The 18,642-nt window shown below is 38.0% G+C and overlaps 2 protein-coding genes across 2 annotated transcripts; one reads left to right on the forward strand and one right to left on the reverse strand.

Annotated features, from left to right (window-relative positions):
• The first annotated feature begins 582 nt into the window (after nt 1–582).
• Nucleotides 583–16,546, forward strand: LOC135468342 (eukaryotic translation initiation factor 2-alpha kinase 3-like). The gene is made up of 18 exons (XM_064746541.1): nt 583–820; nt 1,857–1,986; nt 2,352–2,549; nt 3,274–3,407; nt 3,939–4,063; nt 6,555–6,676; nt 7,611–7,758; nt 7,943–8,107; nt 8,681–8,812; nt 9,483–9,618; nt 10,603–10,711; nt 11,121–11,212; nt 11,672–11,794; nt 13,036–13,179; nt 13,475–14,198; nt 15,149–15,319; nt 15,877–16,041; nt 16,376–16,546. The coding sequence occupies exons 1-18, from the start codon at nt 666–668 to the stop codon at nt 16,535–16,537; spliced, it is 3,135 nt and encodes a 1,044-aa protein (XP_064602611.1). The 5' UTR covers nt 583–665; the 3' UTR covers nt 16,538–16,546.
• A 123-nt stretch (nt 16,547–16,669) lies between these two features.
• Nucleotides 16,670–18,282, reverse strand: LOC135468344 (uncharacterized). Its single transcript, XM_064746542.1, has 3 exons — nt 18,147–18,282; nt 17,843–18,006; nt 16,670–17,137 (listed from the first exon to the last, which is right to left on the reverse strand). The coding sequence occupies exons 1-3, from the start codon at nt 18,206–18,208 to the stop codon at nt 16,959–16,961; spliced, it is 405 nt and encodes a 134-aa protein (XP_064602612.1). The 5' UTR covers nt 18,209–18,282; the 3' UTR covers nt 16,670–16,958.
• Between the last annotated feature and the right edge of the window lie 360 nt (nt 18,283–18,642).

Genomic DNA, 18,642 nt, shown 5'->3' on the forward strand with positions numbered 1-18,642 from the left:
TGTGTTAAGGTAGATGGCGTTCTTGCAAGAGGGCGTTTTGACCTGATTTCGTGCCATCTATCTTGTATTATCTCTGGAGGTGTTGGGCCATTCTACACGGTGACATTATTTTACACAGATTGTGTGTTAGATTTTCTTAGAGTCATCATGCCAGGAATGGTTCTAATTAACATGATGTGATTAGGCCTACATATACAGTTTCAGTTTTTTATAGTTGCATGAGATCTGTTTTTAAAGATTTAATTTATGATTTCTACTCCGTGTATTGCCAGTTTCATTAATTATAATCTCAACTCTGCGATGAAACTTAAAAATACTTCATAAATAAATATCGCTGTAACTGGAAGACATACTTCTTCAAAACTTATTTAAACTACAATTAATTGAGATGGAGGTGCAGATTTTTTTTCCCACTTTACTTCGGTTGATTCCGAAAAGCCTCGTTTTGGTTGGAGATTTTTCTGGAAATGTTGGTTTACAGGGGGTTTCCCAACCGGAAATGACGACATTTTAGGTGAAGTCCACGTCTACCTTCCCTAAGGACCAATGAATGAATCAAAACAGCATCACATGGGCAACAGCGAACACATCAGATTGAGTGATGTGAAACTTTTGATGTCATCCGTCTGCTCCTTGGACTGGATGGTGCAAGAAAGACTGCCTCGATGGGGCGCAGAAAAAACAAATGGTCGGCGAGATTGTGGAGTGTCATTGCGTCTGTAGCCACCCTTTTCATAGCAAAATCGGGTGTGTCAAGCACTGCAACAACAACATCTGCGGAAAATGTGAAAACACCATGCAAAATCCCGCAAGATTATTCGTGAGTCATGTTTCTTTATCTGTTTATCTGAAGATGTTGCATACAGCACAACAGTATAAGTCAAGCTGACACGATACATGTGATGACATTATTATGATGTTAATTATAAAATTAATCTGTAGCTAACGTTCTCACGAGTCTAATCTGACACTCAAGTGTCATAGCATGATTGACAGCCAGCGAGAGCGTCGGGGTAGAGTGACAGGTGTTACGGATGCGTCATGAATGTGTAGTGTATACAATCACAGCTTGTGACAGCGTGTGTTTCAGACAGTGCAACAGTAGCCATCGTCTTGTCTGATCATAGTCAAGAGATCTCACAACTGGACATTTGATAGAGTGTCTCTGACTCATGCCTCAGACGATTTACTGATCATAATTTCCTTCTTGCAGACATGTATCACTTATGATATCTAAGGAATACATGCAAAAATCTGTTTCTGCCCTAAAGTCAAATCGTCTTTTTTTCTGACCGGTATGTAAGCCAATTAGTATGTATGCTTTATAGCTTGTTGTAATTACCAGTTTATGTTGTCAAGCATTCTTCCAAATGCACATAATCTCCCAGTATTCCATACTGTAATATATTCATTTAGTTTGCAATTTATCATGACAGCTGTGCTTAATAGATTGACTCCATTTCTTCTATAATGTCTTTAACCTGCAAGACCATTTTTCTGTGCTCTGAGACACTTATAGTAATAGTTTGCATTATTGTTTTTATGTAACGGTAGCTCAAACCCCATTTATTGTGTTACGAGAATGTGTAACAGTAAATCAGCATTGTGAAGTGAAATTTAGACCAACATGCCAACATTGCCATCAAATTATTACTTTCAGGTTTATTCTTAACAGACATTGTAAGTGTAAGAAGAAAACTGGTACAGCCTGAATAAAGTAAAGTAACTTAGGTGCTACATGAAAATTAGATTACGTACAGTTTCTGTATATGCACTTACATGGGACGAGAGTGGAGGCTCTAACAAAAGAATTTCTTTCTGTGCTGTTGGCTGATGAGTTTGTTAATTTTCTGTAGAAACCTGATGCTTGTGAGCACGCTAGATGGTAAGATGTCTGCCCTGGATCTAAATCAGAAGGGGTCGATGGCCTGGAGCATTAACACTGGCAGTCAGCCTCTTCTTTCCTCCAGTATCAGTAAACTTGGGGTAAGCCTAACTCTGTAAGAATCCTACATGAAATGTATAAAAATCAACAGAAACATCATAGCCAAAATGTTATTATTTTGTTTGTTAGGCAACATATACATTACGACGTGACACGTATAGGATCTCCATCCTGTAGTGTTGTATACAGAGATTAATTTTAAAACAGTGCTTCTTATTGTTTTTTACAGTGTCCTGTATATTTGTCCAAAGGGTATCCTCAAGTCAAATATTTAGAGCAGCTACATTGGCAGTGTAGATGTTAGTTTGACATAAATGCACATTTAAGCTGAGAATTATTTTCTCATGCACTATACCAAATTATTGGTAAATATTTTTCACCTGATTTTGTTGTAAAATGTTTGTAGATCATGAGAAATGGGGAGCGAACTCGGTTGATCCCATCATTGGATGGAGGCCTGTATCAATATAATGGAGAGAGTATTGAGGCTGTTCCTTTCACAGCTGAGACTTTGCTCAGTTCTTCTTTCAAGCTGAGCGAAAACACTGTTGTTGTTGGTGGAAAAGAACTCTGCACATATGGACTGGAAAAACAAACAGGACAGGTGTGTACTCTGTGTCCTTAATGTGTATTTTTGTGTAAACAATGTGAAAAGTAAAAAAGAAAATCAAGGGATAGGTTACTTTAGATTTGTCCAAACTTAAATGTTATTTTGGATTATTGCGAGAGGATTTTTTGATGGTATTACATGTAGGTGTATGATAGCACAATCTATGAATAAGTTGGGGAGATTTACCAGCTATTTTATTAGAAAAGAAATGTTCGTTTTTGTTTTTTTGTTTTACCATTAGTAACATAATTAGGACAGTCATTGCCTTCCCTCTTATATTAGGTATTATGTATTACTATCAAAATGAGATGGAAGTCTCTCAATCTTTTCCTTTCGTACATTGCCAGTGTGATATAAAACCTCAATCATTCATTCAAATAAACTCAGTTAGCAGGAAAACTTCCTCTACCTCCATTTTAGTAGTTGTGGATTTTGTTCTTGTTTAATCAACTTTTTTTCAAATATTCATGCGAAATGATTTTCTGAAAACTCTGACATTATGTCATATTATGTTATAGTTTATAATAGGGGCAAATTTGGATGTTGCAACCTTCTTGCTCAACATATATAGGACAACATTAGTCTATGTACTATTTACAGACTAAGAATTTTTCTAGAAATGTGTTTGATATTTGTTGTGTGGGTGTTGAAGGTGTAGGGATATATTTTGGTTCCCATGAATGCTTTCTCTCACTGTATGTTGCTGTGTGTTTGTCAGACTCGGTACAGGTGCACTGTACAAGGCTGTACCCTGGTGGGGAATAAGGAAGTCTCTGAGGAAGAGGATATTCTAATGATAACCAGGAACACTCACACTGTCAGAGCTGTGGACTCCCGGACTGGGGCAGAGAGGTGGGCGAAAGAAGCAATAGATTCATGATCATAAATCTGATATAAATATCAAAACCAGTTTCCTATTTTTCTATTTTCATAGAAACAAAAAGAAGTAAAAAAAATAAAAAGCTCAGAGAACACCACAAAAACTGTATTTTGATTTTAAATGACACCGTGCAGATATTCCCAAAAAGATCTGAGTTTTTTTTTAGAAACATAAGCAATAACTAACAGTCTGCTTCTAATCTATCTCACTGTGAGCAACATGTCAAGATTTAGTTTGCTTATAAATATGATAAAATCTATGGCAGTAAGTAAATTTTCAGTATTCAGTCTGCTTCTAATCTATCTCACTGTGAGCAACATGTCAAGATTTAGTTTGCTTATAAATATGATAAAATCTATGGCAGTAACTCAGTTTTCAGTATTCTCTATGTAACGTAAACCTGTGACACAAATACAAGTAAACTTGAGCATTGAAGTAGATATAGGGAAATAGAATTTGGAATAATTGCATGTACTTGTATGTACAATGAATTGCGTCTGTAGGTGGAATTTTAGCGTAGGCCAGCATGAAGTTCACCTGTTTGAAGGTGTGAAGAAGGTGATACAGACAGACACATCTGAGGAAGAAGATGATGATGGAATCTCCATAGTGACATGTCAGCATTCAGGTAAGACATTGTCATTAATGATTGGGTTCAAATAGATAGAAGAACCAATTTGATTTGTGTGTTTTCTTCACTGGGTCTTCCGAGTTATACCACAAATTAATGGTGAACCTTTATGTAATTCACTAGTGTTTAAGGTACCTGAAAAGCCACGTGTCTAGCTTAAAGTTATGGCTAGCAGCAGGAGGGTTCAAGTCTGCAGTCGTAGTGGTTGTATACCTTAATTATTTTGAAAGTTATTTAACAGTCAAACTTTCATGTACCTCATTCCTTGTTTTGGAGGCTGTTCATGCCAATGTGCACAACTTCCACAAGTCCTGCTACATGAAGGTCTTGGAAATGTTCTACAAAAGATCCAAAAGATCAAGGATTCAGTCCACAAGATAAGGTGACATTACATTTGTGTAGATATCTGTTTTCAGCTCATTTTTATTTGTAATGATTACCTCAAATAAAATGCGTGAGCAATGCTTGAACAAACACCTGTTGGTGTCATTTAAAGTAAAGAATTACAGATTGCTGCGGCAGACAAGCACATCTCTTAGATTGGCACTACTAAGAATCCCACCCTTCAATGCAAGCGTCACAAGTTATCCTTACCAAAAGAGACTGTTGATAAAGTCCAGTCATTCCTTGTGAAGAATGCTGTTCTGCTTCCATGCAGAAACGCCAAACTCTTCAGCTCAGCATCAATTGCTACATTGTACAAGCAGTTTAAAATTCAGCATCCTTCAACCTTTATTGCATGTACAATGTTCTATAGACTGCGGCCTCCACACGTGAAACTGATGAGTCTTTATACCAGTGTTTATGTCAGTATTACACAAACACCAACCTTAAAATCTTGGTCATAAATAGCCTGGTTGACAGTAACAAGGACAGTAATCAAGGACTATAGAATCAAAGACATTTACTAGGCTATAGAATGCAGTGTGGCCTAAGGAAGAAGGGAATAAGTTCTACAAGACGGGATTTATTGACCATAGCTGTACCAAATGTTCTGATGATGGGATTAAAGACCTGATTGTTCAGTTGAGCTCAAATACCGAAATCTTTGGAAGGTATGGGTAACCTCGAAAGGTCCATTGAAACAATTAAGAAAATTGCTGTCCACCAAAATGGGGACTGTGTATACCCTTATCAAAGATTTGAGTAAGGAGGTTGTATTTTTAACTTGCCATCTTCACACTTGATCGTCGCAGCATAATCAATTCCAGAAGTTAAAGAACAACTTACGTGACGGATGGGTGATGGTGTTAGATTTTTTCTGCTATTGGTGTCCACAGAACGGATTTAACAAAGTAACTACAGAATCCATGGTTTTTCTTACTGCTGATCACAAACATGACCATCATTACTATTGTCTCCGGCCACACGTCTCCATGCAACCTGTGTATGGTCATGGATATCGCCTGGGCTCTGCCCGGTTTCCTCCCACCATAATGCTGGCTGCCGTCGTATAAGTGAAATATTACGGCGCAAAACATCAATCAAATAAATAAATAAATAAATAAATCAAGCTAAGAAGAATAGGTTCCCAGTTCCCTAAGCAAGCTTGCTGTAAGAGGCAACTAATTTAGACACAATGTGTTTCTTACCTGTTGAGTATTTTTGTATTGTGAGTTACATTGTTTTCACAGCAAAGTATGTGAAATATTGCTCATGCAGCAAAAAAACACCAATCAATCATTGAAAAGTATAACTGCCACGTTTATGGTTGTGACAGTACTGTGAGCTTCATGTATATTTGCTGAATATTGCTGGATGTGGCCGTAAACACTAATCAGTCAAAATTTATGTTCTGTTATAGAACTTGGTGTCTCAGTTACACACGCGACTGTGGGAAAGAGATGGCTGTTAGATTGTATTAGAGAAAAATACAATGAAGGAACTTTGCCTGCCCAATATTGAAAACACACTTGTTCCCTGATTAAAAATATTTTAAAGTTATTCATGGAATACTTCTCAAGAAGAAAGATCATATAGTTTACCATGCATTTCATATTAGCTATTGCAGATTCTATAGAATTTCACACTTTCAAAACATAGGCTTTGAAGTTGCGCTAACTTGACTAAAGCATTCCATGGATTTACTCATTCCTGTGAGAAGAAAAGTGTTTACTTCACATCTGTCGTTTCTTGTTCTCCCTTTTTGTATGCATATTTGTGTCCATGTTACACAAGCACCTGGTGTCTGGTCATGTATTTTTTCATATTTCACACACTCTTCATACTTGCGTCTTAGTTACACCCATTGTCAGTGCTATAAAACAGTAGGATTTTTGTTGGACTTCAACAAAGTGTAAATCCCCCCTTGTGTCACACATTGATTACCCCTTTTTGTGGGCTGACCCCAAGAACATTATTTGAAAAAAAAACATTTTTTATTCTTTCAGCTTATAAAATAAAAACCTTAATTACATGTATGGTGTACTTGAAGAAATGTAAACATGGTTGCCACTTTTCGTACTTACCTGATTGTGTTTCATAACAGGTGAGGAAGATCCACCAGTTCAGCAGACAGAATTTGAAGGAGTTCTGAAGGTGATAGTACCACGGGGCATGGTGGTGGCTGTCAGTAAAACTGATTCAGAGCAGGTCCTTTGGAAACGAGAGGTGAGGACCTGTAGATCTCTTGTGATGTGGTAGATAAGACCCTAAATCCTTCCAGTGAGGTATTACTTTGGATGCACTTTGAAAACATTATTTATTAGATTTTCAGCACCGGAAAAGTATTGCGGGTTAATTATACAATAACCTGTCCAGATCAGGTAACACACTTATAATAACACAGCTGGTAGAGCATCCGCTTCGCGGATGGGAGAACCAGGGTCAATTATGGGTCGGGTCACACCTAAGACCTTAAAAAAGAGGAAGTTGAGGATTCAGCATTAGTGCAATGGCTGGTTGACCAGTATCAGTATGATGGCTCGGGCGAGGCATCTTACTTGTCTTTGGTAAGTCGTCTCAGTGAGGCAGCACTGAATAAAAGAGAGTTGGAAATCTGTCCTGCAGCAAGCTGGCACATTACATACATTCTCCTTGTTGTCATATGATTGAAAAATTGTTAAGTACGACATTAAACGCCAAGTACTCATTCACTCACTCACTCACTCATTCTCTCTAATGTGCCAAAACATGCACTGTGTGGGTGATCTCCCTGTTGTAAGAACAAGTAGATGATTTGCTGTACCTTGTACATGCAGAACACAAAATTATATTAGAAAAAACTCTTACCAGAATAACTTCTTGTCATTCATTCACAGTAGGTAACTTCTTGTCAGTCATTCACAGCAGGTACCCTGAATGACTTAAAAAAGAAAAGTGTTTTTTTAGAGGCAAAATAAATGTCGCAAAATATTATTTTTGGTGCTGAAACTTACAATTTTCCAGTAGTATATCATTTCATGTTCCAAGAAAAACTCAAGATACAGTTCTAAACTCAAAAGAACTCTCAGAATCTGGAAAAAAATGGACAAATTAGTGATGAACAAAATTTATGGTCATTTAGGATAGGTGTGTTTACCTTCTGAAATGTTCTTGGTTGCAGTTCCCCTCTCCCATTGCCAATGCCTGGACAGTAAGCAAAGGGAAGTTGGAGCCGGTGAATCTGTTCAGTGAGCAAATCATCCCAGCTCTGACCGGATCTGCTGAATCAGAGACTGTTAACCTACCTCCTGAACCTCTGCTTTATGTGGGTACGTCATGCGCTATGAGTTTAGTTAGTGTCAGACTTTGTTTTTTGATAGTAAGCTGTCTCCTTCTTCAGATTTCTGTCAGAACCCTTATACACTTACACAAGGAGACACTATTGTGAACTTGCTGTAAATAATGTTAAATGTTGGGATGAATTCAGGTGTTAATGTACTAATGTGACCACAGGTATCCACCAGGACCAGATGTATGTGCAGCCCTCAGTCAAGATGAAGGATATGGTATCCGAGGCATCGGCCGGATCATATCCGGGCAGGAATGGTAACAGTGATACTAACAGCGGTGTGGCGGTGCGTGTGCCCCGTGTCTCATGGAAGCCTTACCTGGCCACAGGTATTTAATGGAGAATGATATACCTAATATCTTAGTATATGATAGTAGTGTGTTCAAATATTTGAATGTTAAATCTGTCATGTACAATATTTCATGAGATAAGATTATTGTTGATTGATCACATTTAATTGTTTTAATTGAGTTTCCATGAAGTTTTCACATTTATTTTAATGTGAAGGGACTACACAGGTGATTTTAAGAAAACAATCGATCAGCACACATCTATTCAAATGTTTGCCATTATGTTGAAGTAGCCAAAGTAATTGCATTTCTCAAAATATCACCTTTATCTGTGCATGTTTTGCCATTCAAAATGGGTGATAAAGTTCCAAATGATTATAACTTTTTCAAACTTTAGAATCATTCTAACGCCGTATATGGTAAGTCTGGTATTCACTGAAAGGCAAGAATTTTAGCTGTTCTTGGTAAATAGAGAAAATTTGATATGATCATCAGATAAGAAATTTGTGCCCAAAATCTCTAGTATAGCCTATTTAGCATTACGAGAAAGAGCTTTTAACATTGCATTCAGCAGTCGGGTGGAATGTATTGATCTTATTATATCATTACCAGCCCCATCACGAACACCAGCCCTGCGTGTAGGCTTTGAGCGGGCGAGCCTTCCTCTCCTTGGGGAAGAGGATTCTGTGATTGGCGAATCAGATTCCAGCGCTATGTCTGTGTGGCAGGATATGTACCCTTACGGTCAGTAAATTATTACCTTTACCTTAAGTATGATAATTTCTGCAATTATGTGTAATCACTCATGGACAAGGATGATGTGTGCTTGAAGTTGTCTTGAGGTCATCGCGGTAAGCTTGGCATCCATGTACATGAGAGCTCATGATGTGGCACAGCCCAACTCAAGTGATTGTGTGTAGTGGGCCCCAATGCTGATTGCCATATCAATGTAAGATTGACTGGCATACATGTAACGACTTACATGAGCACAACTCCAATTTAGTTGTGTTTTTATTTCTCACGGGCACAAAGAACCAGACACAGCAGTCAACAAAGTTGAGTTGAGTTGTGTCTTAAGCCCCTGTGTATGACAAGCTTTGGTTGCTCATGATGACTAAACTTGACTGAATGCTCATGTTTCCTCTAACTGAAAATTGATGGCCTAATATACCCTAATTCCTCGACCTTTTCGCATGTGATAGAGCAACTTTTTATGCAGTTTATGCCCATTTTTAATTTGATTTTGGAGACAAAACTTCATGGGTCATATTGGTCAATTTCAGGGCTTCACTAAAAGTATGATATTATCAGTCTTCACAGAATAATGTGTTCATAATATGCTTGAGTAAACACCTTGCAAATGTAAGGAAAGAGTGAAGAATTACAGTATGTCTGCTTTTGCGTTCTAATTCAGATGGTGGGTGTTACCTGTACCCAGACTTTACGCCTGTGTTACCACTAGAGGGAGCTGAAGATGCAGGCTTGCACAATAATGGTTCAGTGATGGATGAAGGCATGGATACCATTTCTGTGACACTATGGAATTGGTGGTAGGTGGAAGTTAGCTGCTTATCTTTAGAAAACTCCAACAAATGGGAGTAGCACTTGTCTCATTTGCCTCTTTGGAAACATGGGGAGGTCATGATCATCTAGAAATGCTGATGGCCCCATCTTACATGACTGGTCAGGCTAGTGGATGACACTGATGTTTTTAAAAAATATGAAAATATTATATCAAATATGGTATTTTTTGGTGTTGAAACTTAAATCTTTCCACTAGAATATCACCTGGCCTTCCAAACAAACCTTGAAACAACTTTGTAAAGTCAATAGAACTCTCAGAATCAGGAAAAATGAGTAAGTTAGTCATGAACAAAATATTAGGTCATTTAGGGTAGCCATAAATACCACAGGTGTTTCATTTCGTCATTGACCTAGAGGTTCCTGTGTAACTGTATTATGGCAGCCTACATTATCATCTGTAGAAGTTAGAGAATGGTTTAGCCAACTAAATGCCAATATGTTCAGTGTCATGAATATCTTGGAAACTTCATTTGTCCTGATATGATGTGACCATAAACATTTAACATGAAATACATCAATGAATTCCTGAATTTGTCACAGCCCAACCTATGGGAGCTGCTTTAGAAAATTTCACCTTATCATACAGGGCATAATGAAAGCTTGAAATGTTTTTTTTAAAATCAGTGTCTTATTGATCGAATGATCGGTGTTTAAAACTGTACTGATTAAGTTTTCACCTGTATGATGGCAATCAAATTTTTTGCTCATAGAGGTAACCAGAGTAAACCATAGACCTTTGCCATGTACCTGACAAACCGTCTGGCCTAAAGTCGCAGCTGAAACAGCAATTTGAACATGTGTGCTCTATGGTCAAAGGTCTGATAGTCACAGTAAGCCAGGTCTATGACCCTATCAAACAGGGCAAAATGATTAGTGTTTTGCATATTAATCTGCATAATGCTATGCTTTAGCAGTTCTGTGTGAGCCATTTTCGGTTCCTCTTGATTCAGGAGAGAAGTGGTTGCCATCACTGTGGTGACAGCTGTAGTTGTTCACCTGCTTACCTACAAATACTCCCAGAGAGGTCTTACTCACCAAGTCTCCGTCTCAGATAGCCAGGTGAGTGCAGTTGAAATTAATAAATTTGTGATATAGATTTGTTCTTACATACTTTTACGCCTGATGTGGTCAGACATGGCTAATGAGTATTTCTTTTGAAAGGATTTCCTCATTGAAAAGAAAACTCTCTCATTGAGGAAGAGAGATCAGTTTTTCTACCTGTTTCTAAAGCAAGTAGTTTTGAAATACGTGCGAGTGCTTTTCTTTAAACTCGCTTCACAGTACAATCAGTTGAACAGTTTGAAAGACTGTTGATCATATTGTCAATGTTTCTGATGTTGGATATATGATTTTGTAACAAGCGAAAGTTTATGCACTATCTTACGTTCTCCCCTCACCATCCCATGGATTAACAGATAGCTTGCTTTAGGCACTCTGGAATTTCATAGTTTCCTTTTTATGTTGCCAGGGCACGGACAAATCATCAGAGAGTAAGTCGGTTGACGATCAGTCAGCAAAGATGAAGGAGTTGGAGGATAAAAGTACGGAATATACTTCCAGGTGAGATTCTTGATGGATAAGTTTCTCATGTGTAATTTGATTACTGGGATCAGGTGATTGCAGTTTTAGATGTTCGACTACAATCCCTTTTTCCAATGACAGCTTTGTCTTCAACATGGAGTGGTATATGGACAATAGAAAACTTATTAAACAGGAATAGATTAATCTTCGGGTTTCAGTAATTAAAAAAAATGCTCTGCCATTAGCTTTATCTGAACTTGCACACTGCCATGTTTAACGATAAACTTTACACATTGTGTAAATTGACAGCGACACTTTATTGTCCTAATGGAGTAACTGGAAAAGTGCATATTTCATATTACTTGAAATTTCAAATTTGGGTTGAACAGTTTTAAATATCATAAAAACCATTAGAGATTTTACAACACTTTCATTTCATTAAAACTGCTACTAGTTTTCTATTTGATGTGAAGCTTAATGCTTAATTCTGTGCTGTAGGTATTACACAGACTTTGAACATGTTCGCTGTCTGGGTAAAGGCGGCTTCGGGATTGTGTTTGAGGCTATGAACAAGATGGATGAGTGCCCATATGCAGTGAAAAGAATTTCCCTTACTAATAGGTGAGTGATGAGGTTTTAATTTTGATCTGGTTATGAATGGTTTATGGTTGTGTTTCATTTCAAGCTGATATTAATTCATGAAATGAGGGAGTCGTGGCTGGGTGGTGTATAGCATGTTTGGCTTTTAGTAGTTAGGACACAAGATGTACTATATATGTATGGGTTGAATACCAGCCTTGGTAGGGGAATTGCCTTAGCATCAATGGACAGTCAGCAACACTCATTTACATGTACATTCGTTGAAGGACACTATGTACATGTACATATCTGTATGACACACGTAGGAACCTTTGCCAGTATAAACTGGCTGGTGCATTATCTTGGACATCAGTAGAGCTAACTGGTGTGGTATCAGTGAAAAATTCTTGAGTACGGCATTGTACACAGCTGTTATATATACCAGAAGATACATTACTCAGAATGCCTTCAACAGTATACCATAAATCTTTAACTCACTACAGTACTCCTTCTAGTGTGAAGTCATGCAAAGAGTTTGTATTGTGTGCCATAAGGTAAATTTCCCACGTTTCAAAGGTATCAGCTGAACAACAAATTTATATGTAAATAAACTTTATTTAAAAGGGATGGCTGATCTTAGGTCAACAACTCAACAACTGGTATAAATTGTACTGCTGTACAAACAGCTAAGTCATGGTGAGCTGCTTTAAAACTATTATAAGGGATTATTACTGCACAAGCCTATGAAAGGGAAAATCTGTTGGACAAAAATGTGTCCATAGTATCTGTGTATTTGTAGGCACAAAGATATGACATACATGCAGAGATACTATGGCACTTCTATAACAGTTATCAGTGCTTTATATTTACGTGTATTTGTGATTTTGAATTTATATTAAAACATTATGTCATGCATACAAGCACTTTAATACCCATGGGCCAAAGTTTATGCATTGAAAAAGTGTTACTTGAGAAAAAGATTCATTTAGGCTTATTATTTGGTAAACTTCACTCATCTTGATATGGAAGCTCATTGGTCTACAGCATTGTTCTCGCTAAAGCTGGACAACTCCTGAACAATGAGGCCACAGGTTCAAGTCCAGCTCGTGATTTACACAAATATATAAATAAATGGGAATATAATAGGAAGCCTATCAAACATGAACATTGTTGGATAATATCTAACTATGTTATGCCATCTCAGTGAAATATGATATTCCATGATGTGCCTGCAACTGTGCATGTTCACAACCTGGATAGCTATAGACCTTTGTATATTTCAGTGACACAGCCAAAGAGAAGGTGATGAGAGAGGTGAAGGCATTGGCCAAGCTTGATCATGGAGGTATAGTGAGATATTACCAGGCCTGGTTAGAGTCTCCACCTATAGGCTGGCAGGAGAAGAGGGACAGAGCTATGGAGGACAGGTAAAATGTTTGCGGTGTAGGAGATGGTGCTGTGAGTGTATTCTCTGCTGATAATGTAAACATGTAATGGAGTGATGCATTTTTACATAAAGTATACACAATATCATCTTTCTCACGATAAAATTTTGACTGTTGATTCTGTGCTGTGGTGGTAAAATTTCAGCCAGATTTGAACGTCTAGCTTCAAATGTTTTGTTCTCAAAAGAAGATCAAAGTTTAGGACTTTTACTTTGTGAAACCTAACCCAATACAGTGTAAACTGAAGTTTTATGTCCATTTTTGTTGTTGCTTTCAGTGAGTGCCTGACTCCAACGCCGTGTAACTCTGGTAATGACCTTCATACAGATGTCTTTACTCCACCTTATGTCAATCCATTCTCATCATGCAGTCCTTCACACAGGGTGGACATTTCCTCAGACGTCTCCACAACGCGCGAAAGTGAAAATGATAGTGAAGGATTTGTTCCTAAAGTGAACTTCTCAGATGATGATGAAAGCGGGTCTTTCAGTCTGGGTATACCCACTCCAGTCAGACACACCCTTTGGTCTCATGATGACTCCATTGAAGTCGTGTTTTCGAACTCTACCCCAGGGGATACAGGAGACTCGGACATGGGTGCTGGTGATGGCATGAAGTTATTCCATCATCAGGAGGATACAAATGACACCTGTAGTATTGTGTTTGAGGATTCAGGGTGTGGGGATGGACATCATGGGATAGACAAAGGCTCCAGTCTATTTAAGAACTGTACTAACAGTGACCAGAAACTGTCCTCTGCTGTGGTTTCCAGTCAGTCAGAGGATCTCCGTAATTCCAATCGAAATAAATCCAAGCATTTTGGTGCTCCTAGACTTTATCTGTTCATTCAGATGCAGCTGTGTCAAAGAGAGACACTCAAAGATTGGTTGATGGCAAACACTTTGAATCGTGACCGACACATGCTACTGGATATATTTGACCAGATTGTTACTGCTGTGCAGTATGTACATGACTGTGGACTGATGCACAGAGATCTCAAGGTAACTGTTATAGGGTTATTCTTTCATTATGTCTATGTCGTTGTCAGTACACATGTAATAATTTGTTTGTTAGCCTGCACATTTCTTTTCAAAGGAGTTTTAAGTCCCATTAGACCATATTTAGATTATATTGTGTTCTTGCTTGACTTCATACATGCACTGTTGAGGCTGGCGCAGAATATTTGATGTCACCAGATGTAATATCTCCCACTTCAGACTTCTGTTGGTATCTCATTGGTCATATTTGACTCTGTGGGTTTTCTGTGTATTTGCATTCATGGTTTCTCTGCAAATTATTTGTCAGGAAAAGCCGTGTGTAGAAAAACACTCCTCTGAACTTAAGAGGGTGAATGATAAGAAATGTCTGAACACGGTCTTGTAGTACATCTCCATTTACGAGGAAAGGCTAATCTATGTTGCTGAATATAGGCTTGTGTGCGTATAAAAATTGCAGTAGTCTCAAGAGCAAAATGTCTGCATAGGGAAATTTTATGGAAATTCTGGCAACTGTTTTTCTTGAACTGATGTTAATAATCTACAGTATTAAGGGACACATGCATATTATCTTTACATGCCACACAATGGTATTGTTTCATTACAAATGTTGCTTCTTACCTTTTAGTGAGAGCTTTGTCTTGGCTTGCATATTGTCTTAGTCCAGTATAAAAATACATTGAAAGTACTCAGCCAATCCCAGTGAGAGCTGGTAGATGTTATTCTACTAAAGCACTTCTATTGTTCTCGCCAGTTGATTTTTGACTCGAGTCTTACAAAGGTCTCAAAGTCAGCATTCTTGTTAGGTACAGTGTACGGGGGTGCTTTTCTGTGGCCTCATGCCTGCCCAGTTTCTTCAACTCATTAGTTAACATTAAAACCCAAGTCAGTCAAATTAACATTTCTACTTTTTTTGTTAAATGTTTAAGATTTTGTGTCATTAATTTTTCTTGTAGCCATCTAACATATTTTTCTCAACGGATGGAGTGGTGAAGGTTGGTGATTTTGGTCTTGTTACCGCCCTGTCAGAGCAGGAAGACAGCAGTGAGCAGAGGTTGACCAGGCAGAAGTCTGGGGACAACCACACAGCTCAAGTCGGCACACATATCTACATGAGCCCAGAACAGGTGAGAGGGTACCAGGAACATGTGGGAAACTTCATGTACTCTTCTTACATTCTTTTTAGAGCGTGGGAAATTTTCATACTCTGTGTCACATGGGGTGATGGTGCAATCCTCATCTTTGCTGTTCTTGGGGATTAGGTGACAGTAAGTGGTCGCAGTGTTTAGGTGGTGAATTGTCTTTAATGAAGCTCATCATAGATCACTTGCTTTGCACCAATATAGCAAACTCATGGTCACTGAGGTCATCCTGCAGATGGAAATCTGTGAGTCACAAGAGGGCAGTTAGATTTATGTCCAAGGCCAGTGGTTTACTCCGGCTCCTTAAATCCATAAAATTTTAGCTGCCACCCTAATAAGTGGAATATTTTTGAGTATGCAGGCATTAAATCTCAATGAAATATATAACTTTCAAATTAATTATGAAATTATTCAAAAATGATCAATACAGCTGGAAAATGATGATAATTATGTTGACAGGTGTTTGCAAACGTATTCTGCATATTCTGCATTCTGGTGCATGCTAAGTTTATTCTAAACTTAAATTCTAAAATTATTTTCAGAGGGCTGGAAAAAGTTATGACCAGAAAGTGGACATCTATTCGCTGGGAGTGATTCTATTTGAGCTGCTTTTCCCATTTGCCACACAGATGGAGAGAATCCGCACTCTTCAGGATGTCACTCAACATAAGTCTCCAGAGAGGTTCAAAAGGGAAATGCCTAAAGAGGTAAAGGCATTAGTACATGTATACATTTTTTCTGTATCTAAATCTGTGCTTTCTTAATTTTCATGGGAAGTTTCATGCGTGAGGAAGTACAGTCTGTAGAACAAGCTCATCTCCCTAGCAAAGGTGCCTCCTTCGGGCCTTTTATAGAAATGATAGGATTTGGAGGTGAAGAGTGAGGAGCCTATAAATACATGTAATTTAAGCCTTTAGAACAAGCTCACCTTCAGCGAAGGTCCCTCTCACTCTCCCACCCAATGGAAATAAAAGATTTGACACAAAATATACGGATAAATAAAGTTGTGGGGCTGATACATGTCTAATTTCCTTGTTTCAGCATGACTTTGTTGTCTGGTTGCTGGACCACGACCCTGACAAGAGACCAACTGCCAAAGATATTCTGGAGAGTTCATTGTTGGAGGACTTTGCTGTTCGTCACAACTTTCCCAAGCGTCTGCGTACTAGGACCATTTCTTGTGAGAGTAATGGCTCTCTATGATTTTTATTTTCATCAATAAGGACTGTTATTACCAAGGCAGTAGGTTTGTCATTGTTGTGTTGAGACATTCCTTATGTTTCCTGACAAACCACATTCAAGAAGGCATGGGTCAATGTACATTTTGTATTTATTTGAAATTATCAAATTCACAATGCGTTGTTTGCTCATTTTAATGTAGTATAAATTTATGTTAAAGGTGACATAACAGAATTCCTTATGTCAGAAAAGCTTTTATGGACCAGAGTGTATTTTGAATGGTATTTATTTGTACATAACATATTATGCATATATGTACATTTCTGACAACGATCTGTAAATATAACATCTTAATGTATATATACTGCTGTAAATATTGTAACACATGTCTGGACTTTAATAAAGAGGTCATCAAATGCAATACCAAGTTGCACTGAATTTTGATTTAGAATTCATTGTTGGGGACAGTTTCAGCATCAGATTTACTTTCTTTTGCTTGGCATCTTTCATCTTGTTTCATCTTTTGTGTGCACTTCTCGCACTCCTGCTTTACACTGCGCAGTGTATCCACCATGTAAGGACTGAATTGAGTGGCTAGGTCTACCTCCAGCATATGACATCGGACTTTGGGAAGAGAAAGGAATGTTTTTTATCAGGAAATTATTCAACCTTAATATGCATATACATGTACATGTAGTGCCTAATTCAGTGTTTCACCAAGACATTAGGGTCTAAAAAGTTTCTTTGACCCAAGCTGTAGGCTTTGCAACTATCAAATAATAACAGTATGTGAAGCCTTGATGGCTCTTTCCAAGACATAACTCAATGGTTACTACCTTTTTCTCAGAAACAGACTTGATACAAGTAACAGATGGCTCAGGCAGTATTAGCTTACTCAGAACTATGGAAAATGCGGCCTATTTTTGCAACATGACTGGAGGCTGATGTTTTTGCATGTACATATGTCTCTATTTTTATATTATGGGAGTAAGCTTATATTGCTTTGTTCAACAGGGTTACATTTGAACAAATTGATGATTGGAGCACATCTGTATCTACAGGGTAATCCTTCCTACAGTGCCTTGATTTGATTACTGAGATGCTGTGAGCAACATTTCACAATGACTGAGCAAATTTTGTGGTAAATGTTAGACATTGTTTTGGGGGGGAACTTTTGATTCAGTGTTTCTGTCCATGATCAGCATCATAACAAGGCTTCACTAAGGCAGCTTTTCCTGATGATATACATGTATTCACAAAATAATGTTAAGCACAATGGTATGTCACAAGCACAAAATAAGCACTGCTCATAGACGCAGGCATTATTACCACTGGTTTTGATGAGATTTTCCTTCATATCATCAAGTTGTTTGCTGATATCATCCACATTTGACATTTGAATGTGATGGTTATATTCCATCATTCCTTGTTGGGTACCAGTACCTCTACGTTTGGAATGGTTGCCTGGACTACTGGACTGTGGATAGTGATTGCTGAAATTGAAAAACAGTTTACAAACGTGAGCTGTGGAAAACAAAAACGTGCAGAACATGAAATGACAGCCGGAAAGAAATGTACTCATTTCAAATTACAAGAGGAATGTGAAATCGAGTGAGTAGTTATATAGTTCTACCTTTCCAAATCGGAGACCTCACCCATCAAGTTCACATTGTCTCCATTTTGGCTGGAAATCATACCGAAGCACTTCTTCAAAAGAGGACAATTTAGGAGAATTCAATTAACTATCTAGGTGGACGTCACGTCGTCTGCTACCTGCAGATGTCGCTGTTTTTCGAAATTACCTCCCTTAAATATGGGTTAACCCACCTGATTTCAGTAAAGGGGTGATTTTTTTCTACTCCCGATTTTAGCATGATACAAATGGAATAAATTCTCTTGAACATTTGTTTATATAGGAGTTTTTATGACATTTCAACTGACAATGATGAACAAGACTGATTTCTGCTGTACCCATTACTCCAGTATTAAAATTAAGGTTTGTGTACATCCCTACCGTTTTGGCGCTGTCAAAACAGAAAACACGTGGTGGCGGGAACTCTGGATGGAAGGCGTGCAAGCTGGCTGTCAGTTTTGTATTCGAGAAAGTGTAAGGTAATGCGAAGTTCTTT

This window comes from Liolophura sinensis, chromosome 6, assembly GCF_032854445.1.
Source record: "Liolophura sinensis isolate JHLJ2023 chromosome 6, CUHK_Ljap_v2, whole genome shotgun sequence".
Lineage (NCBI taxonomy): Eukaryota > Metazoa > Mollusca > Polyplacophora > Chitonida > Chitonidae > Liolophura > Liolophura sinensis.

Excerpts from the sequence above, each read along its gene's own strand:
- LOC135468342 (XM_064746541.1), top strand. The coding sequence starts at position 666 with ATGGGGCGCAGAAAAAACAAATGGTCGGCGAGATTGTGGAGTGTCATT. Across the intron at positions 2,550-3,273 it reads TGGAAAAACAAACAGGACAG|ACTCGGTACAGGTGCACTGT; the intron begins GTGTGTACTCTG and ends TGTGTTTGTCAG. Across the intron at positions 13,180-13,474 it reads GACAGAGCTATGGAGGACAG|TGAGTGCCTGACTCCAACGC; the intron begins GTAAAATGTTTG and ends TGTTGCTTTCAG.
- LOC135468344 (XM_064746542.1), bottom strand. The coding sequence starts at position 18,208 with ATGATTTCCAGCCAAAATGGAGACAATGTGAACTTGATGGGTGAGGTC. Across the intron at positions 18,007-18,146 it reads GAGGTCTCCGATTTGGAAAG|CAATCACTATCCACAGTCCA; the intron begins GTAGAACTATAT and ends TTTCAATTTCAG. Across the intron at positions 17,138-17,842 it reads AAATCTCATCAAAACCAGTG|TCCGATGTCATATGCTGGAG; the intron begins GTAATAATGCCT and ends CTCTTCCCAAAG.